The sequence below is a fragment of the Macaca nemestrina genome, chromosome 1, assembly GCF_043159975.1.
Source record: "Macaca nemestrina isolate mMacNem1 chromosome 1, mMacNem.hap1, whole genome shotgun sequence".
In the NCBI taxonomy this organism is placed as follows: Eukaryota; Metazoa; Chordata; class Mammalia; order Primates; family Cercopithecidae; genus Macaca; species Macaca nemestrina.
In genome coordinates, this window is record NC_092125.1 from 28,525,632 (window position 1) to 28,552,580 (window position 26,949).

General features: G+C 43.2%; 1 protein-coding gene across 4 annotated transcripts in view; it reads left to right on the forward strand.

The window, feature by feature from the left end:
• The first annotated feature begins 1,998 nt into the window (after nucleotides 1-1,998).
• LOC105484395 (paired related homeobox 1) overlaps nucleotides 1,999-26,949 on the forward strand; it is a 74,723-nt gene continuing 49,772 nt past the window's right edge. For 2 of the 4 annotated variants that reach the window (XM_011745925.3, XM_011745924.3), the window contains exon 1: nucleotides 2,734-3,700. In XM_011745925.3, the coding sequence (XP_011744227.1) occupies nucleotides 3,460-3,700 (241 nt within the window). In that variant the 5' untranslated portion in view covers nucleotides 2,734-3,459. Of the gene's footprint in view, nucleotides 2,115-2,732; nucleotides 3,701-26,949 lie in introns of those variants that run through there. The other 2 variants (XM_011745926.3, XR_011611038.1) reach the window with 2 other exon arrangements.

The following is a 26,949-nucleotide window of genomic DNA, read 5'->3' on the forward strand; positions in this document are numbered from 1 at the left end:
CCGTTAGCATCCTAGTTGGTATTAGTGGTATTGGTTGATATTAACACTAATGACAAGTGGGTGATTTTCAAGAAGCGCCCAGTCCCTCCGAATATCATCGGAGACGTCTGCGTATGCCTCCGGTGCCCATCTATAAACTCTCTTGCTTGTGGCTATTCCTCACTCACCAACCATATTGACCATTCACCCGGATAAGGCAACTTCCTCGGAAGGGCGATCTGAGGACGCTGACCCCCTAAATGACTGAGGACGCTGGATCTTCAGGGCGAACATCGTGTCTTGGGGATGCCAAAAGTCCCCAGCCCTTACCCAGACCTTTATTACGAGGGGCAATTCGGTCTGTGTAGGGGACAAACAGCAGCGTTAAAACGCAAGTGTGTAAATGAGGATGGAGAATGCGAAAGGAGAGAGAGGCAAGGAGCTGCTCCAATTCTAGGGAGGTTTTGGGGAGGCTGATCCGCTCCAAGGACAAACCGCTGGGAAGGGAGAAACGGCCCACATCGAACTGCCCGGTGGAAACCTCTCTGCGCTATTAGATTGCGTCCAGTACAGCAGATGGCACGAGCACGTGCGGCGCTCAGCTTAGGCTCTCGGAGGCAGCTGAGTTGGAAATTCCGACGAAAGGCACCCACACACTCCCACTCTGCGCTGGCCCACCCGCGTGCACGCCCACCCCCCACGCGCGTCGATTTCACCCTAGCTCAGAAGCGCACAGATGTTTACAGCTTAGAGCCGGTACCGCTGGGGAGATCGAGCGACGTGCGCGGCGCACAGTGCGGCGCTGGCAGGGCTCTGGGCTCCCGGTCGGGGGTTCGAGTGGCCCAGGGATGGGAGTGGGGGTGGGGAGATTGGGGGGAGGGAGAAGGACTGCAGAAAGGAGGGGGGAGTGGGTGGACTAATGATGAAAAAGTCTCCTCCATCCCTGCTCCTTAATTAAATGCATGGAAAGAACCGAGGCGAGCACATCTGGTTTCAATCTGCAGCCCTTTGATGGCATCAAATGTTCTTTTCCCAGATCAGGGCTGGAAGTTCTGGGCTAACTATGGCCGTTTGGAGCCCAGAAACCATTTACACACACTCGTGCCCTTCTTTCTCTCCAGTCAAGCCTCTTGGCTATAGGACGAAAAAAAAAAAGTCTAGCAATCAAGGGAGTGCGGGAGTACGGATGCATGTGTGTGTGTGCGCGCGCGTTTAAAGAACATAAAACGCCACAAATAAGCACTTAATATTTTACTTAGTCGTCATATAGTAACTCATTTCTAATGAGACTGTTAAAGCTGTTACCAAATTCCAACAGGTCATGAAAAAACTGCTCAGCACCTCTCTGTCTTCTGTCAAGTTAGGGCTCCGCAGACGGACGACAGAGGATTATCCGTAAACTTAAATGGGGGTTCCTCCGCCCCTCTCTGTCCTCCCGCCACCACAGCCAGGCCGGACGCAGAACCGCACGGAAGCCTCCCCTACTCCAGCCTCTGTGAGTGCTCCTGCCTGCTCCAAGGAATCTGGGCAGCGGGACCCTCTAGGTTTAGCGTCCTCGCCTGGGGAAGCAACCTTGGCCGTACCATAGAAGTTACAAAATCGGCAGGGGGTAGGGAGAAATATTATAATATATTTTTCGAGTCCTTTCCTCCAGTTTAATAAACACGTACATTTCTCATTGCCCTAGCCCTGGTATTCCTAATGGCTGGGAAAGCCTCAAATAAACTCGGTGCCCTCTAGATCTCCCCAACCTGCCTTCAGTCCTTGCGAGAAGCGTAAGAGAGCTTCCCATTAGCATCCCTCTTGTTATTTTATTACATTATTTAATAGGCTCCCTCTACGGAACCAAAAATAGCCTTAATATGCTTACTTTCTCCCTGTACTCCCCCCCAAAACTGTTAGAACAGCAGAAAATTGTGTGTGTGTGTGTGTGTGTGTGTGTGTGTGTGTGTGTGTTTTAAAGGTGGTGGGGGAAGGCAGAAGGAGAAGAAAATTTGATTGTGATGGTGGTGGATTTTTTCCAAATTTCCCCACAGCTGTTATCAAAACATGCAAATGAGATTTTCCAACAGGATCTTAAACAAATCTGGAGGAGTTAATGCCGAAGCAAAATAATCCGCACGTTTGAAGTGACTGTGAGTTTCAGTTTGTCTTTTCTCCCGTGATATTATTGCAGGGGAATGATAATTAGACCTTTAGAAATCCAAAGGGGCTCTCTTGCTCTCTTCCCTCTCTCATTTCTCTTCTCTCGTTCTCTCTCTCTCTCTCTCCTTCCCTCTCTCTCTCCCTCCCTCCCTTCCTCTCTCCCTCCCTCTCTCTTGTTCCCTCCCTCTCCCTTTCTTTCTAACTCTGATGTTGGCAAAGGGGGTTTTCTTAATCAGACTGTTTTTTGGTCCCAGGGAAAGGAGGAAGAAGGAGATTGTGATGGAGAAAGGGGGTCTGTGAAACGTCAGGCACCGCACAAAGGCTTTGCCACGTAATTACAGGCTCCTATTAAGTCGAGATCTGCCCTCCCAGGGGTCTCCAATTTTCTTGTATTCCCTACAAAGCCTCCTCTGCATGCCAGTTTGTGCCTTTTGAAGTGCCAGAGAGCTTCTTGATCCAACTGAGAAGGAAAAAGGAGCCCAGCAAGAAGAGGGGGAGAGAGAGAAGGGAAAGGGGGGAACCCAACAGCACCCTCCTTCGGACTCTTGAAGCCTTTTTTTTTTTTTAATTCTTAATTTTTTTTTTTTTTTTTTTTTTTTTTTTTTTTTTTTTTTACTCTTTACAAAAAGTAAAGTGAGAATCCTGCTCTCTAATACATCTGCAAGACATCACCCTCTCCTCCTGAAACTTTAGTCACTCCTGAGAATCCACAGGAGTGCAGAGAGGGGGGAACACGTTTTCTTGAAGATGTTTTAAAGCTGGAACAAGCCTTCTTCTGTTGGTGCTTGAACTCTTGCCTGGGAATAACTTTTTTAACCTTTGAAAAAAACCCTTCACTTTGATTCTTCTCTCCCACCCCTTCTTCTCTCTTCTTCTGTTTGCCTAACTCCCCCGCCCTGCTGGCCTCCGCTTTCCTTTCTCCCCCTTATTATTATTTTTAGTCTGTGCGTGTGGACACTTTTGGAGAGTTGGAAGGGATTTTTTTCTCCTGACTTGAACATAGGGTGACTTTTTAATATTGTATTTTAGTGTGGATTATCTCTTTGGACCGCCCCGGACTTGGCCTCAGGAAAGCAACCAAGGCTGTGGAAGGCGGCTGGTGCAGAACGCTCTGCTCTACAGAAGGGGGTCCCCCGCCCTCTTTTCCACTTTTTTTTTTTTTTTTGGCCTTCCTCTCCTTCCCTCCCTCTTCCTCTCCTCTCTCTCTCTCTCTCTCTCTCTCCACTACCCCCCTCTTTCTTCCCCACTCGGCTCCTCTCCCCCCTTGCGCCCACAGCGTTTGGTGTTGATTCGAGCGGGAAGAGAGGGGGGTGGGTGGGATCGGTGGGGGAGACCATGACCTCCAGCTACGGGCACGTTCTGGAGCGGCAACCGGCGCTGGGCGGCCGCTTGGACAGCCCGGGCAACCTCGACACTCTGCAGGCGAAAAAGAACTTCTCCGTCAGTCACCTGCTAGACCTGGAGGAAGCCGGGGACATGGTGGCGGCACAGGCGGACGAGAACGTGGGTGAGGCTGGCCGGAGCCTGCTGGAGTCGCCGGGACTCACCAGCGGCAGCGACACCCCGCAGCAGGACAGTGAGTGAGGGGCGCATGCCCACGGGGGTGTGTGCCCGGGACAGAGGGCGGGGACCGGTGTAGGGCAGCGAGAGCTCCTCCGCGGCCAGAAAGACTAGGTCCTGGGACCAGGATAGGTGGTGGCAGACTTCAAAGGAAGGGCCAGTTACAGGGGAAACCAGATAAGAAAAGCGGGTCTCGGTCGAGGGCATAGCCAAGGAGGACGCTGGAGAGAGGCTCCAAGGTCCGGGGACACTCCGAGGCCCTGCGGTCTTAGGCAGGGACTCTGTCCGCCGCGGACTCTCTTTACTTTGGTCAGGCACCGGCTCGGTTCATCCCGCACGCGGGGCGGCGGGACTGGGATGGGAAGAGGTCTTAGCGGGGTGCAAACTCAGAGAGCCACCCCTGTTTGGGAAAGCAGCGGGTTAAAGATGCTGAGTCGGGTTCGAAGGGCTTCTCTCAGGCAGCGTATGACGGCTTGTGGGAGGGCACCAGGCACAGGGAGCAGGACTTGACACTCCACGCGGGCACCGTAAGGCCGGGCGCGACTTGGAGGCCGCGAGAGAACGCCCGGCCCGAGACACTGGAGCTGCTCTCTGCCCCCTGCTGTTGCCTCTACGGCAAATGGGTTTGAGACTGGCAGAGTCAAAAGCCCGGCTGCCTCTGGAAAACTCAGGCCAAGCAAAGGGAATGTCCTTTACGGGTGAAACCTGAAATCCAGCCCTGCATGATCCCGCACAGGCGAGCTGCATCTGGGAGGCGCGGGCTTCAGTGCGGAGGTCAGAGTCACTTTAGAGGAGCTCTCCCTATTGGCTCTTAAACGTCCAAGAAAGTCTAGTTTCCCTTCCCCATACTCACTGACCAACCTCGCGCCCCATGAAAATCTCGCTTCGCTAGTGCCTTAAAAAGAGACTGCAAATGTATCCCCATGTCCCCAAGCCTGTAACAGACCGGTCACCCTGTTCATCCCAGGTGACATGTGGCCAGATACGTACAGATACTCCCTCTTCTCCTCGAGGTTGCAAGAGTCTGAACTTAGCTGTAAGTCCTCAAATGAGGCTGTTCACTTTCTATATCAGTAGTTGCTGGTTACCATTTTGTCTTCAAATTTGGAAACCTGGGAACCAGGGGACCCGCCAGCATTCTATGATTTTCACAAAACATTGTCTATTTCAGACTCTCAAAGAATAGACATACAAGTCAAACTGGACATAGAAACAACTGGAAACAGGGCCCGGGCACAGTGGTGGCCCAGCGGGCCACGCTAAAGCAAGCGTCAGAGAGAGCCTCTGGTGTGCTGAGGGCGCGCGGTCTTTACCCTGCTTCCTTAATTCCGGCCTGGGCGCCCCTGGGTGTTTTTAGCCAAAATAGGCCTAGGGCCGATCCACCTAATGTACTAGCAGACTGCTACAGGAACTGAATGAGGAAGTCTGGCCTGGACACCAGAGAAAGGTGGCCAACTCTGAGGAATGAAGTACCAGGTGTCCCCAAGTTGCGCATAAAGAGCTAGGCGCAGAGACAGAGACGTTCTATGTAGGGTTTGGGTTCTTGAGAGGCTGCTTCTGCTGCCGGCACCCGCAGCCTTACTTCAGTGTTTGCATAGGCACTCTTAGTTCTAACAAAATGCACTGAGAAATACTATGATTGTTTTTAAACGTTTTACTAGGGAAAATGAAAAATGAAAAAAGTAGGGAGAGTCCAGGCGAGGTAGCTCACACCTGTAATCCCAGCACTTTGGGACACCGAGGTGGGCAGATCACAAGGTCAGGAGTTTGAGACCAGCCTGATCAATGTGGTGAAGCCCCCTCTCCTAAAAATACAAAAATTAGGCGGGTGTAGTGCCGCGCTCCTGTAATCCCAGTTACTCAGCAGGTAGAGGCAGGAAAATCGCTTGAACCCGGGAAGCGGAGGTTGCAGTGAGCTGAGATAGTGCCACTGCACTCCAGCCTGGATGAAAGAGTGAGACTCAGTCTCAAAAAAAAAAAAAAAAAAAAAAAAAAAAAACAAAAAAAAAAAAACCGTAGGGAGAACAGCATTCGGTGTAGACCCCAGCTTCACCAATTCTGCACGTCTGGTCGTTTCTGTTTTGCCAGGACGACTTATTAATTGCGACATTTACCACTGTTCCGATACTAGAGGCTGGACCCACAACAGAAAACAGGAACACGAAGAAAATTCTGCTTAGAAGACCAGAGTGGATCAGGAGAGACTAGATGCTGCTTTGCCCTATGAGGAGGTTGGAGGATGAGAAAACCATGGCCAAGGCCAGCGGCCTCGGCCAGCCTGGGGAACAAGCCAGCTGTGGTGGCCCTCAGATACTGCAGGGGAAGAGGGATGCAAATTGTACAGGTTGTTTGGCTCTGAGTGGACGCCACTCCTGAGAAGGGAACACGGGATTCATCGTGGCCTTAGAGTGGGTATGGAGAGGGGCTGGCCCGGCCTGAGGAAGCCAGCTATGGAGCGCCACCCAGCAGATTAGGGAGGCGACGCGCTGTGGCTGGGAGGCCGCCCTGGACTGGGGACTGGCTTCTGTGAGACCTGAGCCTGGCGCCTCAGAGGCCCTGTGGAGCACGTGGGCGTCCTCAGGGGCGCTCGAGGACAAGCTCAGCATCGCGGGTGGAGTTGGGGACTGTATGTTCCGGGAGAAGGGAAGAAGTCTCTAGAAACTCGCCCACGTGATACTCGGGAGCATCTCAGAGTTACAATGACTAAAGAGGTCTTGTTGGGAGAAGATCCCGAAAGGAAACTGAGGTTCAGAAAGAGGATGCTCTGCGGAAGCGTGATCAAGGGACAGCTTCGGGAGGAGGCCGCAGAAGGCAGAGCGAGGTGATGGGGACGAAGTGACAGGCACCTGGAGCTAGGAAAGTAGCTGAGAACCCCCCCCACACACACACACAAACACAAACACACACACACACACACATACACCCCAGGCCTTGCTTCCTAGAGAGATGAGGGTAGTGTTCTAACGAATAGTTTGTTGCTTTTATAAGCACTTTTCTCAACCTCTTTTTTCTCCGCTGGGATGAGAATGGGAGGGCCTGATGAGTCTTATGGCTTCCAGGGGAACCCGCATCCCTAGTTCTTGGGCTCCCATCAAGAGTTGCCAAGAAGGCTGTTGTGAGCTACTTGGAAATCAGGACCGCTGGGCCTCCAGCCTGCAGTGACAATGAGACTCAGACTGTGAATCAGGGAAGAGGGGAGTGTCACGGGAAAGGATGGCTAGAGCAGACTCTCCCCCACCCCCAAAGGGACTCAGGGATGGAACCGGGAGTCTAGCGCTCTTTGTATCCCGCTGAAAGTCTACTCCAGTGGGAAACGATTGTCTCCTTCGGAGAGATGGGGAACATTAAAAAGAAGCCTTTGACTCTTTTAGCTATATAGAAACAGTCCTTGTCCTTTCTAAATTTTCTCTTCAGCTGAAATTAGCAAAACAAACTCCACTTACACCTTCAATATTAGGTTCTTAAATTTGCAAAATTCCTAACTACAACGTGGGCCGAATATAGTTAGAAGGAGTAGGTATTGTCTAAAGTCAGGGCTTCTCCCAGACCCTCCCCACCCCATCACCATCAGCAATTCTGTCCCCACCCCCACCTTGGTGGACATTCACTACACTGTCCTCTCTGTAGAGTGCTTTCTTTCCCTTTTTACTGAGTCTCTTACTAGTAAATTCTCAACTTCTGGGCTCAAATACACTAAGTGTCCAAAGAAATAGTTCTTTAACATTGTTTGGAATCCAGTGGCTATTGGGAGAGTGTGGAGTGTGAATGGGGGTGGTGGCAGAACTTGGGTAATCAGGGAGAGGAAAGAGGAACAGGTCATTAAAATAAGCAGACATACTCCAATGAAGACAGTGAATCCCGCTGTCATTTCTTAATCTGAACTTCTGCAAACTCTTTTAAAAAAATGCGCCTGCCTTCCACGTTTCCAACCTCTAAATTAGTGAAACCAGATTGTCCTAATAAGACCTTTTGTTGGAAACACATGTAGTCATAAAAAGGTAGACGGAAAGTCAATTAGACACGCGCGCACACACGCACACATTCACAAGCCGGTGCTAAGTGTGCACCCGGCGCAGCTGGTTCCCGGGCCGCGGCGGGATGCAAATGCAAAACAGCGACGCGGGAAATCGATTTGTCACAAAGGGAGAGGTGTAAACGCAGCGCAAAGGAATTGCCTGCCCAATCTACCAGCCGCACTCTCCCAGGACCTTGCCCCGCCAACTTCTCTTCGCCAGAGAAACTCCCAGGAGAGCAGGAATATTTTCTAGGGCGCTCCCAAGTTGGAATTCGCATCACAGTAATATCAACTTCTAGAGTCTCAGCGTTTGCAACAACCCTGGCGCCAGAAATTTTCTTATGCAGCACCATCCTGGGACTCGGGAGCCAGTGCTGGCAGTCTAAATTTGGGCTTCAATTATCTCGTTGAAGAGGGGAGCCAATGAAATATATCGTTTTAAGGTTAGCCTGGAAACTTTTCTCTTTAGAGGAGGAGAAATACAGGATTAAGGTGCCTCACTGAGTCCCCAAAGTCGAATGTCAAGGCCGGTCAATAGGTGGTGATTTCGGTTTATTTTACACGCAAACGTAGGGGCCCGGGTGACCTTCTTCTCTTAGAATTTTGGGGAAATTGATAGTCCAGGGACTCCTTACCCACTTTTGGGTGAAGGACGACTTGGAATTTGAAGTGTGGGAGATAGGCCTGTAAAGTCCGAAGCCTTAGGCTTCCAGTCCTCTCTGGGGCTCCAGATCCCCCAACTCTGGAATGCAGTGAATTCCCACCCCCACGCTTCAGAGCATCTCTCCGGTGCGTTAGGACGTCGTGCAGTCCTGCATTTTGGCTGAGAGACCTAACTTCGGTGCGCGCTCAGTTCAGAGCGCCAGGGAGTTAGGCAAACAGGAATGGGTCACACGGGTCCCTATAGTTCCTTCCTCTTCCCAGGAGTGTCACTTTAGATTTTACAACACGAGCGAATAAGTCATCTCCAAACCAACAAGATGTCACCTTCAAGCTCCCAGTTGAAAAAAAAAAAAAAAAGTCCATTCAGAAGCAGTGATGATGCCTTTCTATTCCACCGACCCAGCTTTGAATGCCTCTCCCAGCCAGGACGCTTTTCCACGAAATAACAATTGTAGGTTTTCAACCACGACGATCCCTAGACCAATTTGATTTTTTATTTTAAGAGGCATGTTTCTTTTACAATCCCTCTCCTACACACAGTTTCCCGCTCCATCCAACAGCCTACCACACCATCATCGCAGACCCCTAACTCCTGGAAAACCCTCCTCCTTAGCAGAAGCACTAGGGCCGCAGGTAAGGGGTTGTTGCAAAGATCTGCGCGCGCCAGTGCCTGCATTGCGACTCCCAGCGCCCCTCCAGTTCCAGGGCCGAGCCCACTTTCAACCGCTCTGAAAATATGCATGTATTTCCTCCACTCCCCCCACCCCCCGCTTTAGAAGGAGCTATACGAGGAACAACTTTTTGAAATCGGGAGTGTGTTTGTAGAGACGGAGATGAGGATTGCATTTTGCTTATTTTTCTACAGGTGGTGGAAGTGTTTTGGGGGTCAGAGTATCCTCTCAAAGAAAAAGTAAAACGTGGGGGTTCGCTTTCTCTAGCCAAGCCTTTGGAAGTTTAATTAACAGGACCCTTAAAGTATTCCTTAGAACTACAGATAAAAAATTACAGGCAATATTTGGATAAGGGGCCAACTCTCCCTGTCCAAACATTTAGAGAACTGCCTGTGAGTGTAATTGTAATTGTGAGTGCCATTGTAATTTGATTGGGCGCCCTTTGTCGAATTCTGTGTTTTACTTTGATGCCTTTTGAATACCACTTCCATTGTTTGGGTGTCCTTTAACTCCGTTTACAACAATATATTAATAAAGAGGATGCATATGTCAGCGTTATGTATCCACAAGAATTTGGATTCCTGTAAAATCAAATGGCTTGGTGAGCAGGCTAACACTCAAAACCCAAGAGTCTCAAACAGTAATAATAATACCAACAAATGGTTGCAATGCCCCCCTTTTCTCCAAATGCTGTTTATTCTAAAATCAGTATATTCGGAGTTACATTGCAGAGAAACAGTCATCAGTGGTTCAGGGTCGGCAGGTTTGTTTTTCAGGTGTAGATGTTCTTGAGTAATACCGCTCCACTGTGGACTAAATATTAGTAAATTGTCATTGACATTTTTCTAATTTAGTGCGGCAGCCTCAGGGAAGTACTCATCCAGACAATTATGGGGTATCGATTTTAACTTTAAGCCTAAAAAAATACCGTATTTCACTTGCCCTGGGACTACTTTTCTTGATGAAAAAATATCTGGGAAGACGATTTTAGGGCCATGTTAGCGTAGGGGAGGGGAATAAAGGCACAAATGGTGGTTGGTTAAGGAAATTTTATGAAAGAAAATAAAGAAAACATGTCAGAATAAACCAATCAGATGCACAAATGTGTTAGAGGAATCTGAGGACAACCAGCATCTTGGGGATTCTTCTGTTCCCGAGGTTCGCAGATACAGGAATAAGGGTCTGAGTTATGCCCAGAATACATCCGTCGGGTACTGCATGTCCCAGTCCCTTAGCTGTGCCACGTAATGAAGAAGCTCTAATTCCCCAGAACGTTGGGGCTTATTTTTTTTTTTTTACCATTATTGAGTCCGCCCAGGCTCAGCTCTCTTAAAAAGGGATAAATCTGAAATTCGTGTTAATTTGAATCCCCAAGATCCGAATTATGAGAAAAGGCAAGGGCAGGTTTTATTCCTATTTTGTTTACTTTCACCGAGTTACTGTGAAGTGATTGGAAACGTTCTCAACCGGCAGGGAGAGAATACACCGAAACTCAGATGCAGCAGTAAAGTTGATATAGGGGTCGGAACAGGGGGCTCTTTTTGGATCTCACCTTTACTGGGGATTGAGGTTGTGGAATGGGTGGAAGAGTAATTAACTCTATGAAGAATTTTAACGTTGAAAACAGAGCCCACAGTATTTTTGGTTCTAATGGTGTGGTCTCTGCCTCGGCAAAGAAACAAACACCGCCACCGCATCGCCGCAGTTCTCCTCTCTGCTGCACCGACGCCCTGCGCTGCTTAAAAGAGCTGCGAGCCTCGCCAGACGCATTCCTCCTTCCCTTCTTTCGCCGAAAGGGGGCGCGCTCCTCCCAGGCGGCGCTGGTACCTATCCTGCCTTCAAAAATCTTTGGGCTCCTGCAGGAGAGAGAGTCTCTTGAACACGAGTAACAAAACCTGGGAAATAATAGCTTGAAGGCACTTCAGGGACTATATGAATATAAGCTGCACACACATGCATCTCATTGGAAACATGTAGACAGCTGGCAGGAACACTGGCTGCCTGCCTCTCCTCCTTTCAAATGAGGGTGGTCGGGGTTCCAGGGTGGCAGGAGGGGAGTGGGGCCAGATGACCGTGGATGGAATTGGTGGGTGCTAGGACTGGTGCCTGGGTTCCATGCTGGAGGAGAGGGTTTGTCCCCATGGAGCTGTGTGGACTTTTCTGCATATGTACTTGAGGTCTTTAAAGAAAGAAGGGCAGATCGAAGAAATGGAGAACTGGCTGGTATTAGTGAGATGTTGAAAAACTGTCAGAGAAGCCCTCACAGTGCCTGGAGTGTTAAGACAGAAGAGAAAACCTGACACCATAGAGTTTTAGGCCCTTGGATCAGGGTAACCTTTTGTCCCCACAAAAGAACAGTAACTGCCCCAAATCTTGTGTGAGCCTGCAACTTGGGTACCTAAAGCCATTTCCAATCTACAGATCTGACTCCTGGCCTCCACTGATCCTCCATTTTTGGGCAAGAGTTTCAAGAGACTCACAGGACAGATGAGGATAAATTTTTAACCCCTTCTGTAAATTTAGGGATTTTCGACTTCTTAGCACACCCTGACAATGGGGGTCAACAAATCAAGGCAAGAGTGAGAGTAACAAACTGGAAGAATGAATGTTTTGTCTTCATAGCATAGATGATGGTTAATACATACCTTCCAAGATAATCTGAGCTGGAGTGTTCACTAGAAACAGGAGCACAAGGCCAGAACTGTAAGGGAAATTGCTTTCCCACAAACGTTTGTCTGAGAATAAGAACATTCACCCCATTCACTTAATTTCTCATCATCAGTCATGCCATTATATTTTCAAGGACCTCACAGTGCTGGAAAGTGGTATAGTTACAAATAAGCATAAAAACAGATGGGTGATCCCAGTCCTCTAAATATGTACGGGAAGGCCAAATCTTTTCAAAGAGAATTCAGATATACAACTTAAAGGCCAACGAGCCCAACTCAATCAAAATTTGAGCCAGGATGTGCTAAGTTCAATCAGCTTGACTATGGGCAAAGTGTTAGACCTAGCCAGCTCTTCAGATTCATACAGAGAACCACATTTTCTCAAGTTTCCATTGTTATTTTCCACACAAATTTAGTGTTAGTCTTCAAAGGGATTGTTAGATTTGGAGGGTGGTGAGAGTCAGTGCCCCACGCTCCTGTCCTTGTCTACTCCCCTTTTTTTTTTGGTACTCTCTCTGCTTCAACAGTTTGCCGAAAATCTGTGTTGCAGAGAAAACTGACACCTAGAGGCCACAGAGGTCTCCTAAATGCTGTTTTCTAGGATCCTCAGAAAACAAGAGGACTGTTGAGTTCAATTATATGTAATATACCTCTTTATGTATTTTTCTTCTCTGCTAATTCATTTTATAATAGTCAAGTTAGAGACTTATTGGAGACTTAGGTTTTGGGGACTGGATATCATTCTGTTTTATTTTCAGCTAACTCGTAAATATATGAAGCTGAAAGTTCCCATGGAAGTAGGTATTGAATGTAAACCTTTATACCTGGGCATTTTCACGCATTACCATTAATTCAAACTGGGAGGTAACGTTAAATAATTATGTACATTGTCACTTTCCATCTTCTACCAGTGCTGCTTTGCTAAATACTGGTCTAGATTCCAGCAGTAGTATACTACTGGGACAGTTGCTAAATTGTCGCCTGTGTTCAGTTAATGCTTACCAAGTGAGAGAATGAGCTCTCCATCCTTGGTGGAACACCCTTCTAATCTAGCCTAAGTTCTAGCCACTTTACCCTCCCCTTCCCATTTTATACCTTTTGCCTAGGAGGTATCTTCTAGGCCCACCATTTTAATAACCATCTATATACTAACCACTCCCAGTTGACAGCTTCAAGACCCTCCATTGGAGCTGCAATCCATAGCCACAGTCACTTATTTGACATTTCCATTTGAACATCACAAATGCGCTTCGACCTCAAAAATCAACAAAACATGGAACTAATGAACTTTCTTTCCCGAGTCTGATCCTCCTACAACTTTCCCTGTTTTCCTTATATGGTAACATGTGGGTGCAAGACTCAGGCACTTCAGACTCATCCTTGACTCTCCTTCCTTTATGATTCTGTTCCATCCATCCCCAAATCCTAGCAAGTTTACCTTCTAAAATCATTTGAATTCATCTACTATTTAAATCTCTATCCTGGCTCACCTGCACTGCTGTACCACCCTCCTAGCCTGTGGAAACTCTCTGCGTCCATACTTGTCCTTGATGTGTTGGTGACAAAGACTAGATATAATAGATCCCTAAAGAATATTTATTGAATGTCCGAATGACAAATGCTAGTGTATTTTTCTACAAATATATTTAAAAAATCATGTCATGTTCTTTCTTTAGAACTCACACTTTTCATCCTTTACATCAAAATTGTTTATCTTTTTTTAAAAAAAAATCACTTGATAGTCTACCTCTCTGTCTCTCTCCCTCACACACACACACACACACACACACACACATGCACACACACAGATTGTAACTATTTTCCTATTGTTCCCTAGTATGCTAGCTAGGCTAGTATAGTAACTCCATGTGCTCTAGTCTCCTTTCATGGGCTCTGGTCTCATTTTGGCTTCTCTGACTTCTGATGTGAAGTGTCCTTGCTCTGTGCCTCGTTTTTGCAAATCTTCCCATGCTATCTTCCAAGATTCTGCTCCCATCACACCCCCTTGCAAAACCTTCTCTGACTACTTTATCTAGACCAGACAAATCTCTTTTCTCAAGACTTACTATGAAAATAACAGTCAGTGGCTCCACAAGTAGTGCTCAGTTATTTTCTAAATATTTTATGATTATCTATATTTTTTTAAGATTTAGAGACTTCTGGGGAAAAGGTGTATTCCGCAGCGTACAACACTGCTGCAGTAAGCAAATAGATTTTTTTTTTTTTGTACATAGTACTTCTACTGTTTTTGTAATCCTTTTTTTCCTCCCCTCTTCCCCATCTCTGTTTTTGTAATCTTTAGCTGCAAGTAGTTTTTTAAATTATAGGAGTAATACCAAAGTGTAATACATGTTCATTTTTGAAAATGTATTGTTGTACATTTAAAAATTGAAATGGGAATATCAAGACACCAATTTTTTCACAAGTCTGAGGTAGATACAGTTAATATTTTGGTGTTAAAATATTTTCTTTTAAACTTTTTACACAATTGGCATCATATTGCATTAACATTCTTCTTTACTGATTTTTCTTTATTCAGTGGAAAAATTTTTAACCCCATTTTCAAAGACTGTGTTTCTCTAAAATTGAAAAACTGCCTAAACATTTAACCCACTTGCTCTGATCAGAAAAATTAAACAAACACGCACCACACTAACAACGGTTCTACAAGGATTGTGAAAGCTGTGTTATCAGTTAATTCCCAGCTTTCTCAAGTTCCAGTGGGGACGTTTTCAGCAGTGAAGTCCTTCAGAGTTAACAGCTTCTTTTTCTTTGCTGCTGGTTCTAGGTGGGAACCTTCCCTAGACACGAGCACATGTCTTCTTGTGAAATTGGAAAAGCCTGCATAATACCGAAAGGACGTTCCTAAACCACAGTTAGAGAACTACTCCTCCAAAAATTAATTTTTACATGATTTGGTAAGGAAGAGCTCACAAAATTAGTGGGGGAAAATTTTGTAGCAAACTAGACATTTTCTATTACTCTTGGTCCCTGAATCTTGAATTTTTAAAATGAAATGTCTTAAGGCTCACACATGCTTTTTGAAAGAGAAAAGGAGGAAAATGACAGTTATTTCTTTATACCTTTTAGAGGTAAGATAGTGACATCTTCCAGGACATAATAGTGTGGTTTGACAGAGGAAGAAGCAATTATAAAAAACTAAAGATAGTGCATTTACCCAGACATGAGCATCTACAGCATCTCAGCTTTTTCAAATGTGATTTTTCAGGGAAACAATGTATTTTATTATTATGAAGTCTATTTAAAAATTGTTCCCAACCAAATGGACATTAAAACATTTGTCTGATGCATGCAAATATTTTATTTAGGGGAAGTATTAACAAGTGATATAAAATCTGATAGAACAGAAATTTTAAATTATGAATTACATGTATGTTAATAATTAATCTTTCTCCTCACGAGAAAGGGAGAACAGAGAGAGTAAACACCATTTTTGAAAACTAAAAACCACACTTGTCTAATAAAAGTTTCTGAAGTTCCCCCACATTGCCTATTTCTGAGAGAGGAAAGAAAAGAACCACCCAGAGAGCTCTTTGCCTATAACCAGATGTGCTGTTCAACAGCTCTAATCCTCCAGATCAGGGGAAGACCACAGGATGAATCCTCAACACATTTAAGAAATAAAATGTAATTTAGTTCATTAATCATGGAACCAAAATCTGCAGTTTTGCTAGACATATTTCAAGACTGAATCCCTTCTGACAAGAGAAATAGAAAATAATATCACTCCACATTTGACTGTTACAGTCTGTTCTTAGCTTCCCTCAGGGAAGAAATTTTTCCTGGTATGATCGTTTTTACTCAGAATATACAGACTGCTATTTAAATTTATATCTCCCTTCTCTCTCTCTTTTTTTTTTCTTTACCTCAATATTCTTTTTTTCTGGGTGGTGAGAATATTTGTTTTCTGAACTGTTTTGGGCCTTTTGATTTAGAGATTCAGAGCTACCTTGAAGGTCAGGAAATCTATGTAGGCCTTGAAATATAACCATTTCAGCTGAATTAATATACTCAGACTGCTGGTTTATTTAGATGACTTACCTTGTCATAAAGAATTAATAAAATTCTTAATATGAGAGATAAGGTGGGATAAAACATAAAACTGCTTCACAAACTTTAAGAACATATGCAAATGCTACTATGTTCTATAAAAACAATTTTAAGAAGTAAGATAGGGCTAATGTAATTATTTCATTTTACAGATAGGAAAACTGTGGCTTGGAGCTGCTCTGATCCCATGTTATTTATTTTTCATTATATTCCATGATCTTTGATGTCAACCAAATTCCTCCAGATGCATTATTATCTGGTGAAATCATACTGAGTTAGGAAGGAAGAGTCTAGCATGCCATTTCACAACATATTGCCATGCTGCATAGACCTTTTTAAATTCCTCTGGTTCATGTTCTTCATTATAAAATTGGCATGTGACTGCTGCACCTATCTTCTTCATGCTAACATAGCAGGTCGGAAAGAAATTGTGTTTGTGAAAATATTTGAGAAATAAAGGGCTACATGTATGTGCGTTATCATACTATAAGGGAGTGAATGGAGAATTTTCTAAATTAAGTTGTCAAGTAACAATAAAAAAAAAAGAATGCATTTTGTTGGATTTACAGCAAGGTCTCAAAATGTGAAACATTTTAAATTTAGATTTAGATACATTAGAAGTCTTCATGTGTTTTACGTTGGATTCAGCAAATTATGCGTTAAATTATGGTTCCACCATTTATTAATACTTGCCAACTGATTTTAGACAAATCTCTGTGTCTCAATTTACTCATCTATAAAACTGGCACAATAATATTTATCACACAGGTTTGTTATTTGGGATAATAAAATGATGTAAGCAAAATGCCTAGTACCCTACTCAAATAAATGCTTATTATAAATTGTTATAAATGCCCTTTAGGGCAAGCATTTATTTGAGTGCCTTCAGTGGGAATGGTAGTAGGGTACTGGGCATTTTGCTTACATTATTTCCGCCCCACAGCATCTCTGACTAGTATGACTTTTTTCTGGCATGGATATATGTCCACTGTGGCTTCCCAATCAATGTTGGAGGCCATTTAGTGCCACTGACAAGAGGAATATTTGCATATTCCAAAAGCCATACTCTTACAGCATGTCACTGATTGAGTCTATTTGTTTTCTATCTACAGTTAGAAACTGATGCTTCGTAACTTTTAGCGATACTTATAAGGCCACCCCATGAGTATCTGGCAGAACCAGGAGTTTGGCTCAGAAGTTCCTGACTATGGTTATCACCTTTAGGCCACCCTTCCTCTCTCAGCATGAAACAATAACACAGATCATTTTATATTTTTGGATGGCACCAATATTAAAGATTTTATAGGGACTGAAGACGTTACAGGGATTGAAGAAGACAAATTCCTTTCCTCTATTTAGCTTCTGAATTTTATAGAGACTCTATGACATATGCTTGGGATACAGGGTGTTAAGGGTTCTTATTCCAGACCTGACATAGCTAGTAAATTTCTGGAGGCCAACCACATTAAATTCTCTCTGTCATATAGTGCCTCTAACATAGCACTACCTTACTACTCCACTGAGATTTCTGTGGGTTTACTTAATTTTTTGTACATGAATAATGCTCACCATGTTAACTATAATTATACATAAAGTTGCCATTCTTTTGCCAACTTAGATTTCCTAAACCAGTTGAGTAAGATAAACATTCTGTCCTCTGTTTGATATGTGACCTGTCTGCATACATATTTTCCTTTGAAATCTGATAAGCCTGGAAGACATACGGATGGCACTTCTATATCATGAAGCATCCAGGACCCTATTTTCTTTCTTTTTTTTTTTGCCAAGCAATCAACAATTAAATCTCTCTGGCATTCTCGAGCAATAGATCAGCGTGGCTAGCAGTTGTGGTACATGTGGAGAAAACTGGTCACCATGGGTGAGGCACTTTGACAAGTTTATTGCAAGGCTAGTGTGCTTGTGGTCGAAGAAAGTAGCTTAACATGTGCCTTATGCAAGAGAGAAGGGGCAGGTCAGCCTCAACATGCTAAGTGAGTGTTAGGCAAAGATTAGGAGCACAGTTCTCTTGGCAATAGCGCTCTGATATATAGAAAAGTGTTTGTGTGTGTGTTTGCTAAAAATGTTGTCAATATTTTATCATATTGTGTAGGGTCTCTAATTGGGGTTGTAGATAACTCTGGCTCTCTGTTCTTTGGAGTGCGTGAAGCCCTTCCTCATCTAGGAAGATTTTCCTTTGGTCATTGTTTTTCTTCTTCTGCCTGTGTCTCTCCCATATGTGCAGTTCATGTCTAATAATTTAGAGAATAGGGATAAGAGAAATAAATGACAGATTATGGGATTCTTTCTCTAGTGTCCTTATACTCTAATCCTCCATATCTTCAATGTGATGCCTGGTTCACTTGCATCAGAATGATCCGAGGTTTCTCAAAATGCAGATTTCAGGGCTCCACTCATACCCAGTGAATCAGAATCTCCAAAGCATATGCATATTAAATATCCCAGATGATTTTTATATCCCACAAAGTCTGAAAACACTGACCTAGACCACTTTCTCCCATAGCAATTGGTATTGAATAATATCTTCCTTGTGACATCCACTGTATCCTGTGTGTTCCATTGTTATTTAACTCTCCATAAGTGTCAGTCTCATCTCTTCAAAGGAGTGCATACAGCTTTAAAGACAAGGGCAGAGGCAAACAGTTTAAGCCTCAGAGCACTTATCATGGTGCTTTTTATATTATAGGAGGCTTAACAAACGGTTACTGAATAAACAAATATGTGAACAAACAAGTGAGAAATAAAGAGCACACACATAGCAATTATTAGGCATCTGGCATTCTGTTAAGCACTCCACATAAAATCAAGAAAAACAATGTGAGGCAACTATCAGGGGATGTAAAAATTCTAAGTAAGACTAACTGTTTTATTTTATTTTATTTTTTTGAGATGGAGTCTTGCTCTGTCACCCAGGCTGGAGTGCAGTGGCACAATCTCCGCTCACTGCAAGCCCCGCCTCCCGAGTTCACGCCATTCTCCTGCCTCAGCCTCCCGAGTAGCTGGGACTACAGGCGCCCGCCACCACGCTGGGCCAATTTTTTGTATTTTTAGTAGAGACGGTGTTTCACCGTGTTAGCCAGGATGGTCTCGATCTCCTGACCTCGTGATCTGCTCACCTCGGCCTCCCAAAGTGCTGGGATTACAGGCATTTTATTTTATTTTTTGTCATATATTGACAAATTGTGGTTGTACATATTAAAACTAGTTTTAGGTGGTTGTTAGCACTTATTCTTGAAGAAAAAACATGTGTCAAAGAAGTGGCAACCTACCCCATGGATAATGTTTGCAATTTAATTTTAGTTTTAAGTATGTTTTTAAATGAAAGTTTATCTTTATCTTCTATTCTTACAAAGTCCTTCCTTACTTTCAGACCGTTGATAAAGCACAATTTTTCTATTTTGAAATTTTGTTTATTTATCTTTTTTATGGTCTGATAAAGCCAAGTTTTAATTTTCCCTTTTTTCAGATGCTGATTTTTGAAAAGACTATGTATGAAATTTCAAATTTCAACATAACCTTTCCAAATGTATCATTTAAAGACAACTGCATTTATTACACTAGTAGGTTTTGGCACATGCTAAAATTATATCTCAAATATCCCCTTTTAAGGTATGTTTTAGGGCTCCTGTCCTAAATGGATTTTCTATTAAATACCAGGCTTTGTTTTTTTTTTTTTCTAATGAAGTATATGTAATCATGAATTGCTGTCCAAAGGATGTATTTGTTGGTCTGTCTTGAATGACAGACCAATGAATGAATGAAAAGGAACTACATTTAGAAAAGCAGGATAAGTATGATTTTAGAAAACCTAAAGGAAGAAAACAAGAAAGAACGGCTCTTGTAGAGACGTGAAGGGGCAGAAAACAGAGGTGAAAGGGTTTCCTGGACCCATGTCTGTAGTAGAGACCACTACCGAGTTACAGTTCTCTAAGCCCATCTGGGATCCTTTGGTGACATGAACTTTGCTCTAGTGGTTTATGACATCAATGGAACCCCGTTGGTGGAATTACGACTTCATAATTCACCGTTAGCTCTTGTTTATTTTATATTTAATCATTAGCGGAGCATACTGGCAGCATACTCAGGGGAACTATGTGGTTATGCTCCTGCAAATCTTGTTGTTGCATAATTAAGTACGTCAGAAGTAATTCACCAAGTGTCATAACATCCCATATTTCAGGCCTTGCAGATGCTGGTGTTGGTTATGAATGTCCTGAAAGTTATCCTGGCTGCATCACCTCCTCAATGAGTTTTCGTTTTGGAGGAACAGTTACCAAAGACAGCTAGGCTTTCTGGTTTAAATAAAATACAATTTTCTGAGTAGCAAGCATGATGCTTCCATAGAAAGACAACTCCAGCACCATGCAGGAGTGACTTCTATAATGTGACTGTAAAATGTGGTTCTATTCCTGTTAACCCATGGGCGTGTAAAATGTATCAATGAAACAACAAAGGCAGTTTCGAGGTGAGCGAGGAGACTCTGGATTTGTCTCCATATTTATTTGTGTTTAGCCTGGAGACTCAGAAATGATTCCACTTAACTTGTGCCTTTGGGTCTCTTAATGGAAGAAGGGAGCTAAAGGGAAGAAATTAAGATGTATTGAATACCATAATGGGTCAGGTACTTGCTGGGTAATTTTTGCTAATTATGTTGTTTCAATTTTCACAATAATGCTGAGTGATAGATATTGCCATCCCTACCGTACAAATAGGGCCTTGAGACTCAGAGGAGTCGGAGCAATGTGCCTGAAGCGTCAAAGTTAGTGATTGACAAATCAGAACTTGTCTTGACCACTCTGTTCCACAGTGTTCCAGTATCTTCTAACTTTTTCTCCAGTGGCTAGAAAATTGGAAGGAAGTGGTTGAGTTGAGTGGTTTTTCAGTGGCATTTATTCAGTGGAACATAGAACTCTTGTAACTGTGGTACCTGACTGTTAGAATTACAAATTAAAACATGCAAATAATCCTTCAGAAAATATTATTGTTGCAAAAAAAAAAAACCCCTCTTGCTAGCACTAGACATTTAGATGTCAGATAAGCAGCAAAATTGAGGTCAATTACAGGGCTCAGTGAACATAAATGAAGAAGTGAGTTGGAAGATAGTACTAGAGAAGAAACAGGTGAGCCAGAGAGCTTTCCTGAAGGTGAGGAGTTGATTTTGACCATGGTCCTTCCAACAGTATGGCCTTGAACATGCCACCCAGCCCTTCTGAGCTCTAATCACGGGAATAATAGAAATATCTTCTTGACAAGTCTATTAAATATAAAATCAGATATTTATGTATCAACTTTACCTCACAGGTGGAACCAAGCTCCTAATTTGTATCATCTAATATTGAATTGTAAAACACTGAGAAAAAGGTGACAGGTTCAACATTTCTGATTATGTTCTCTGTTGCTATGGAAATGAATTTTTATAACCAAGAATAGAATTGTATTTAAAAGATTCAGACAGTTGTTTCTAATTTGGCTGTTTGGAACTGGAAATTCATTGTCCAAATGCAATGTTTTAATTTGTTATTAGGTTCCTAGGAAACCTCCAAAAGATTAGTCGATGGGTGATACAGTTGAACTGTAGTGTAAATGGAAGCAGCTAGTGTGTTGCATCCTGGAAGAAATAGATTTGTGGTTCAGAATGAGGAAGAAAGTGATGGCCCTTCTCTCTTTACTGGTATAGGACCAAAATTTAGGCAAAATTTAGAGCTAGATGAATTTAATCTCTAGGCAGCCTTCTCCAAAACCCTTCTCCCCGACCCCTAATGTCTGAATTCAGTGTTCTTTCTGTGTGCTCCCATGTTCTTAGTCACCCTTAACAGTATTATCACACTGTGTGGCTTAAGAATGCCAGTGAGGTTTTGGTGCCTCAGTTACATCCTACTCACTCCTCTTCTCTAGAGTTCCCCATAAGGAAGATAAACACATAGAACAGTAGCTGAAGAGGAAATAAGGTACTGAATTATCATCATCTAGCAAACACTCCATAAACTCTTGGCACCCCACGCCCCATCTCCTGGGATTTGTTAGTATAACAAAGTTGGAGGCCTAGGTTTAAATCTGTTATGTTCGTAGAACAGACTTTCATGCCCATCTCTTTTTCTTTCTCTCACTTATTTTTTTTATACATATTACACAAATATGTCTTGAGTACCTACTCTGTGCCAGTTATTATGCCAGGTTCTGGGATGCAGCAGTGAATAAAATAGACACGTTGCTTTTTCTCATGAACCTTACATTCTCCTGGGGAAAAGAGGCAATACACAAATAAATGAACACACACCTAGATAAGTAATTCAATTGAGATTACTAAGTTTTATGAAAGAAATGAAACAGGCTCTTTGAGCAGGAATACGAAAGAAAAGAAGGAGAGCTAACTATGTAGAGAGCAGGGTGAAAAGCCTTCCAGGCAGAGGAAGTGAACAGTAAGTGCAAAGGCCCTGAGACAGGAACAAGCTTGAGATGGCCAAGGAACAGAAAGAAGGTCAATGTGACTGGAAGATAGTAAGCGATTGGACTTTGAGAGGTGACAAAGTCAGAGAGGTATGTAGGGGCTAGGTGACAGGGACTTGTACGTTGCACTGAGGAACTGGGCTTATATTCTAAGTGTGATGACGATGGGAAGCCAGGGGAGAAATTAAAACTGGAGAGTTTTGTAATGTGATTTATGTCTTTAAAAGAACAACCCGACTGCTTTATGGAGAATGGATATTAGAGGAGGAAGGAGAAGCAGTTAGGAGGTTATTGCAAGAGGCCAGATGAGAGATGATGGTGTCTGGAACTGGCTGTATGAGTGAGGATGCAGCAGCAGTGGTAGGCACCCAGAGTGTGCCTCCTACAGGGGCTCAGGAGGCTGACGGAGCCAGCGGAGTTGAGCAAATGAAAGAGGAAAAGAAGGGACAATGTCAATGAAGCTGTGCAGCCTGGCCTGGAGGACTGACCGAGGACATTCATCTTTCTTAGTCTCATCTTTTCTGTTTCTGTACCTGGATTTTCTCTCAAATTTCCAAGTCTTACCATGGTGGGCTCCTTGGAAGCAGCTGCATGGGAGAAGGAGTGGTTGGTTGTGTGCAGTGGGGTATGAAATAGGAGCAATTTATTTTGATTTTGTTATTTGAAAGGTTAGAGTCTATAATTCAGGTACTGCCTGTAATTTTCCCAGAAAGGAAGGGTTCTGCTTTAAATTCTGCAAAAGCGGCCTCTTTGTAATTTAGCAAAACATCAGAAGGCAACATTGCTAAAGACTGCAATTCAGATATGTGAAGACTTGTGTAACTGAAATGTCTTCAGAAGTTATTAGTGTTTCCTGGGTCTGAGTCTCTTCTTTTTAGTATGTATGCATTAATGGAGCCAAAGGTCAGAAATCCGTCAGGTCTTTCCTCCAAGCAAACAATGAAATAGTAACCAAAATTCAGGGGAGGTAAAATCAGAAAATTATACCTACTACCAGTTTGTCGATTAACAAGTATGCATTGTATTCAGCATCACGCCAAGCACTTTGGAGGATATTAAAGAAGTGAATGGCATGGCCTCTTGCCAATCATCCAGCTGGCGAGATGGATATAAAATTGTGCCTCACATAGTTCATATTCAGCATGATTTTAACATGTCTGCTCCTGGGGTCAGAGATCCTGTTCCTCCTCTTTTCCCTATCACTCAGTGGTCCCTCATGCTCTCAGGTGGCACCTGCTCAAAATGTTAATAGCAACCTCAACTCCTTCCTGTCTTTTATGCGTATTTCTCAGGCTTATCCTCTCTTTTCCAAGACAGACATTTTATCTCAGAAACTTAATCAGATCTTTTCTTGTAGTTTCTTACAGATGGAACTTTCTATGACCCTGAAGTGATTGCAGGCTATGAGAATTTTAAACCCATAAGAAACAAGTAGTTGGAAAACTATCAGAATAAACTATTTGTATAGATACATGTTGCTTTTAAAGATTTGCAGTTGACCGGGTGTGATGGCTCATGCCTGTAATCCTAGCACTTTGGGAGGCCAAGGCAAGTAGATCACTGCAGGTTAGGAGTCCAAGACTAGCCTGGCCAACATGGTGAAACCTCATCTCTACTAAAAATACAAAAATTAGCTGGATGTGGTGGTGCACACCTGTAATCCCAGCTACTGGGGAGGCTGAGGCAGGAGAATCACTTGAACCCGGGAGGTGGAGGATGGAGTGAGCCAAGATCATGCCACTGCATTCCAGCCTGGGCAACAGAGTGAGACTCCATCACACACACACACACACACACACACACACACACACACACACACGAGCGCGTGTGCGCAATTTGGAGTCTCAGATACTTTAAGCATTCTGCAGTTTGTAGCACCATGAAGAGATTTAAGAAATGCCTCACTATCTCATTTTTCTTAGCATCTTGAGCTTTCCAACAGTTTTCATGATTTTAAAAATAATTTGGCAAAGGATAAGTTATAATCAGCATAAACCTAGAGTTATGCCATTGATTAGGTAGACCATGCAGAGAAGTCTAGTATTTGAAAAGAAAAACTGGACTTCATGTAAACTGAGACTTGGAACAGGAAAGACAGTCATCTGACTTCCAAATTACAATTTAGAATCTACCAGTTTTTAAATTTCTTGGCACAGGAAATTTAATCAATATTTTTTCCTGATGTTGAAATATTGGTTTTGGACCAGGACTTATTTGAAATTTATCTCTTCTTTTGAGCTTTCACTATTGTCTTTATTAATGATCTGAAATAAGGAATGGAGAAGAAAATTGGGTCAGAATAAGCCAGTTGACACCATTTGTGGCTGGACCCATGCAGGAGGACACCAAGAACTGTGTGAGGTGGGTGAGGCCACAGCCCGGGAAGTCTTGTCAAAGGGTGATTCAAGTGTGGGCTAGCAGCTGACTCAGGAACAAACCGGCAGTACTCTGAGGGTTGACTCAAGCTAGGGGATTTGTTAGGCCATCTGCAAGACACATTTAGAGGGAAAATGATCTGGGAATGAAAGTGCTGTCATCCAAACTTGAAAGTTTAAAAGGTATTCATTTTGATAGATGAAGACTAAAAGATTTTGGAATTTGGAGTCAGAAAATCTAGATTTCAATCCTGTCTCTATTTCTGCCACTCTTGGCTTCTATTACCTACTTGTAAAATGAAAATGGTAATGCCTGCTTGATTTCTTTCCTTTTTTTTTTTTTTTTTTTAATCATGGAGTCTCAAGAGGGCACAATGTGGTGGAAAAGTTATATATGGTTTGAAGTCTATTGAATACCTCTATGAAGCTCTAATATAATAAGAGGGTAACAAGCTGCTAGGGATTCGGAGGGTAGATTTTTCATCCCTAGCAAGGATATATAAGGACAGGCCTTGAGAGCACAAGGCAGCATGTGAATGTAACTTGAGTGTAATTGATTTTTTTTTTTTTACAAGTCAGACTATTGAGAGTTAAGAACAATATAAACAGTAAACAAGCAAATTCAATTGGACATATACCTGTTCATTCCCACAAGAGATTGAACTGAAGGGTGAGGCCTGTGAATTTCATTGGCAGTAGTCAATATTGCTTCACTCTGTTATAGTTAAAATATAGACCGTCTGCCTCCAAAGCTGTCAATCCGGCACCTTTCACCAGCACTGAGCTCACTTAAAAATGATTTGAAACATTACATTTAAAAAAAGCCTGGTAGATCCTTAGTTAAGGGTACAAAAAAAAAAAAAAAAAAAAAAACAAGTTGTTGTTTGCGTTTCAGATATTTTTTAAAAATACTGTCTGGTGAGTGGAAAATGGCAGCTTGGAAAAATGCCGGCGTAGAGGGCCAAAAACCTAAGAGGGCAAGAGCAGGCAGCTCTGCGCTTCATAAGCGAGCTTTTCTTTAAAATGAGCTACAGCAGCACTGGGCTTTGGGGGAAGCAGAAGGGAAGGAAGAGACGTGGGGAATAGAATTTCTTGTTCCAATAATCCCATAGTTTTCAGCAAGGTCAAAAGTCTGAGAGTTGTGTAGGGCCTTGGGGAGTGGGTCTAAGGAAAATGTGACCTGCCAAGGTCAGCAATTCTGACACTGATTCAAATTCTAGCCCTAGGGGGTAGCTGTTTGATGAGAACAGAGAAGGAGGTGGCATGAATAGATGACATTTAGCATTGGTAGGAGACGGGCGGCTGCAGCGGCTTGTGCAGTCAATTCCATGAGAGATATTTCCAGAACAAACAGAGTCACCTCCTAATTGCCTGCATATGGATTTACCACTTGGTGCATTCTTTTAAAATCTGTAGTTGACACCTCTCTCTAACTTGCACACTCCAGAGTTTGTTTATTTCATTATCAAAGAATCTACACTTTGAGAATTCAAAATCATTTGGAAATGAAACGAAAATGAGGCAACTATGTAATGTGGGAGATGGAACTATAATAACATTGGTTGAGTGCCTTATAAATGGTTATGCCTTGCCTCTCTCCATTAGTTAGAATAAACAAGAATTGACCGGATGCTTCTCCACCCCCATCCCAAATGCACGTCATTTAAGTTTCTTACTAATTAAGTATCCTCTCCCCCCGCTCCCACCCTCAGAGTACCACAAGGTTAAACAAAAAGCCCAATTTCTATGATAAGAAGAGCTTTTTACAAAAAGGTCACCTTGACCATTTAGGATTTCTCTCTCTGTCTCCCTTTTTTTTTTTTTTTTTAAATTTTACAAGTCAGAATGTTGTGAGTGAAGAACAAAATAAACACTAAACAGGCAATTTCCAAAATCCCATTTGTGAAGGCTGGTTTTTAAACGATGAGAAAATGTCTGCACTGCACATTTACAGTCTGTTGAAAGCATATTTGGTGAACAAGCCTGTTGGAGGCATTTATTGAAACTAAACAAGAGCTCTTGGTCTACAAGTCTCCTTCTCTGGCCTCTTAAAGGCAGTCTCTTTGGATGCTCAGGGATGCTCCCCAACTTTTGTGAATTCTGTCTTTTCTTTCCTGCTGTAAGCTAACAGTAGATGAGCTTTGCTTTGACACAGCAGCAGTTCACAAGGGCTAAGAACGTGTACTTGGTATAGCACCCTTCTCCCGTCACTTAATTGTTCTATGAAGTCACTCTCTGAGCCTTACTTTCCTTTTCTCTAAAATGAGGATTATAATATGTCCTTTATGGGGTTTTTGTGAGCATTAAGTAAAATAAGGTATAGGATGTGGTTAGCA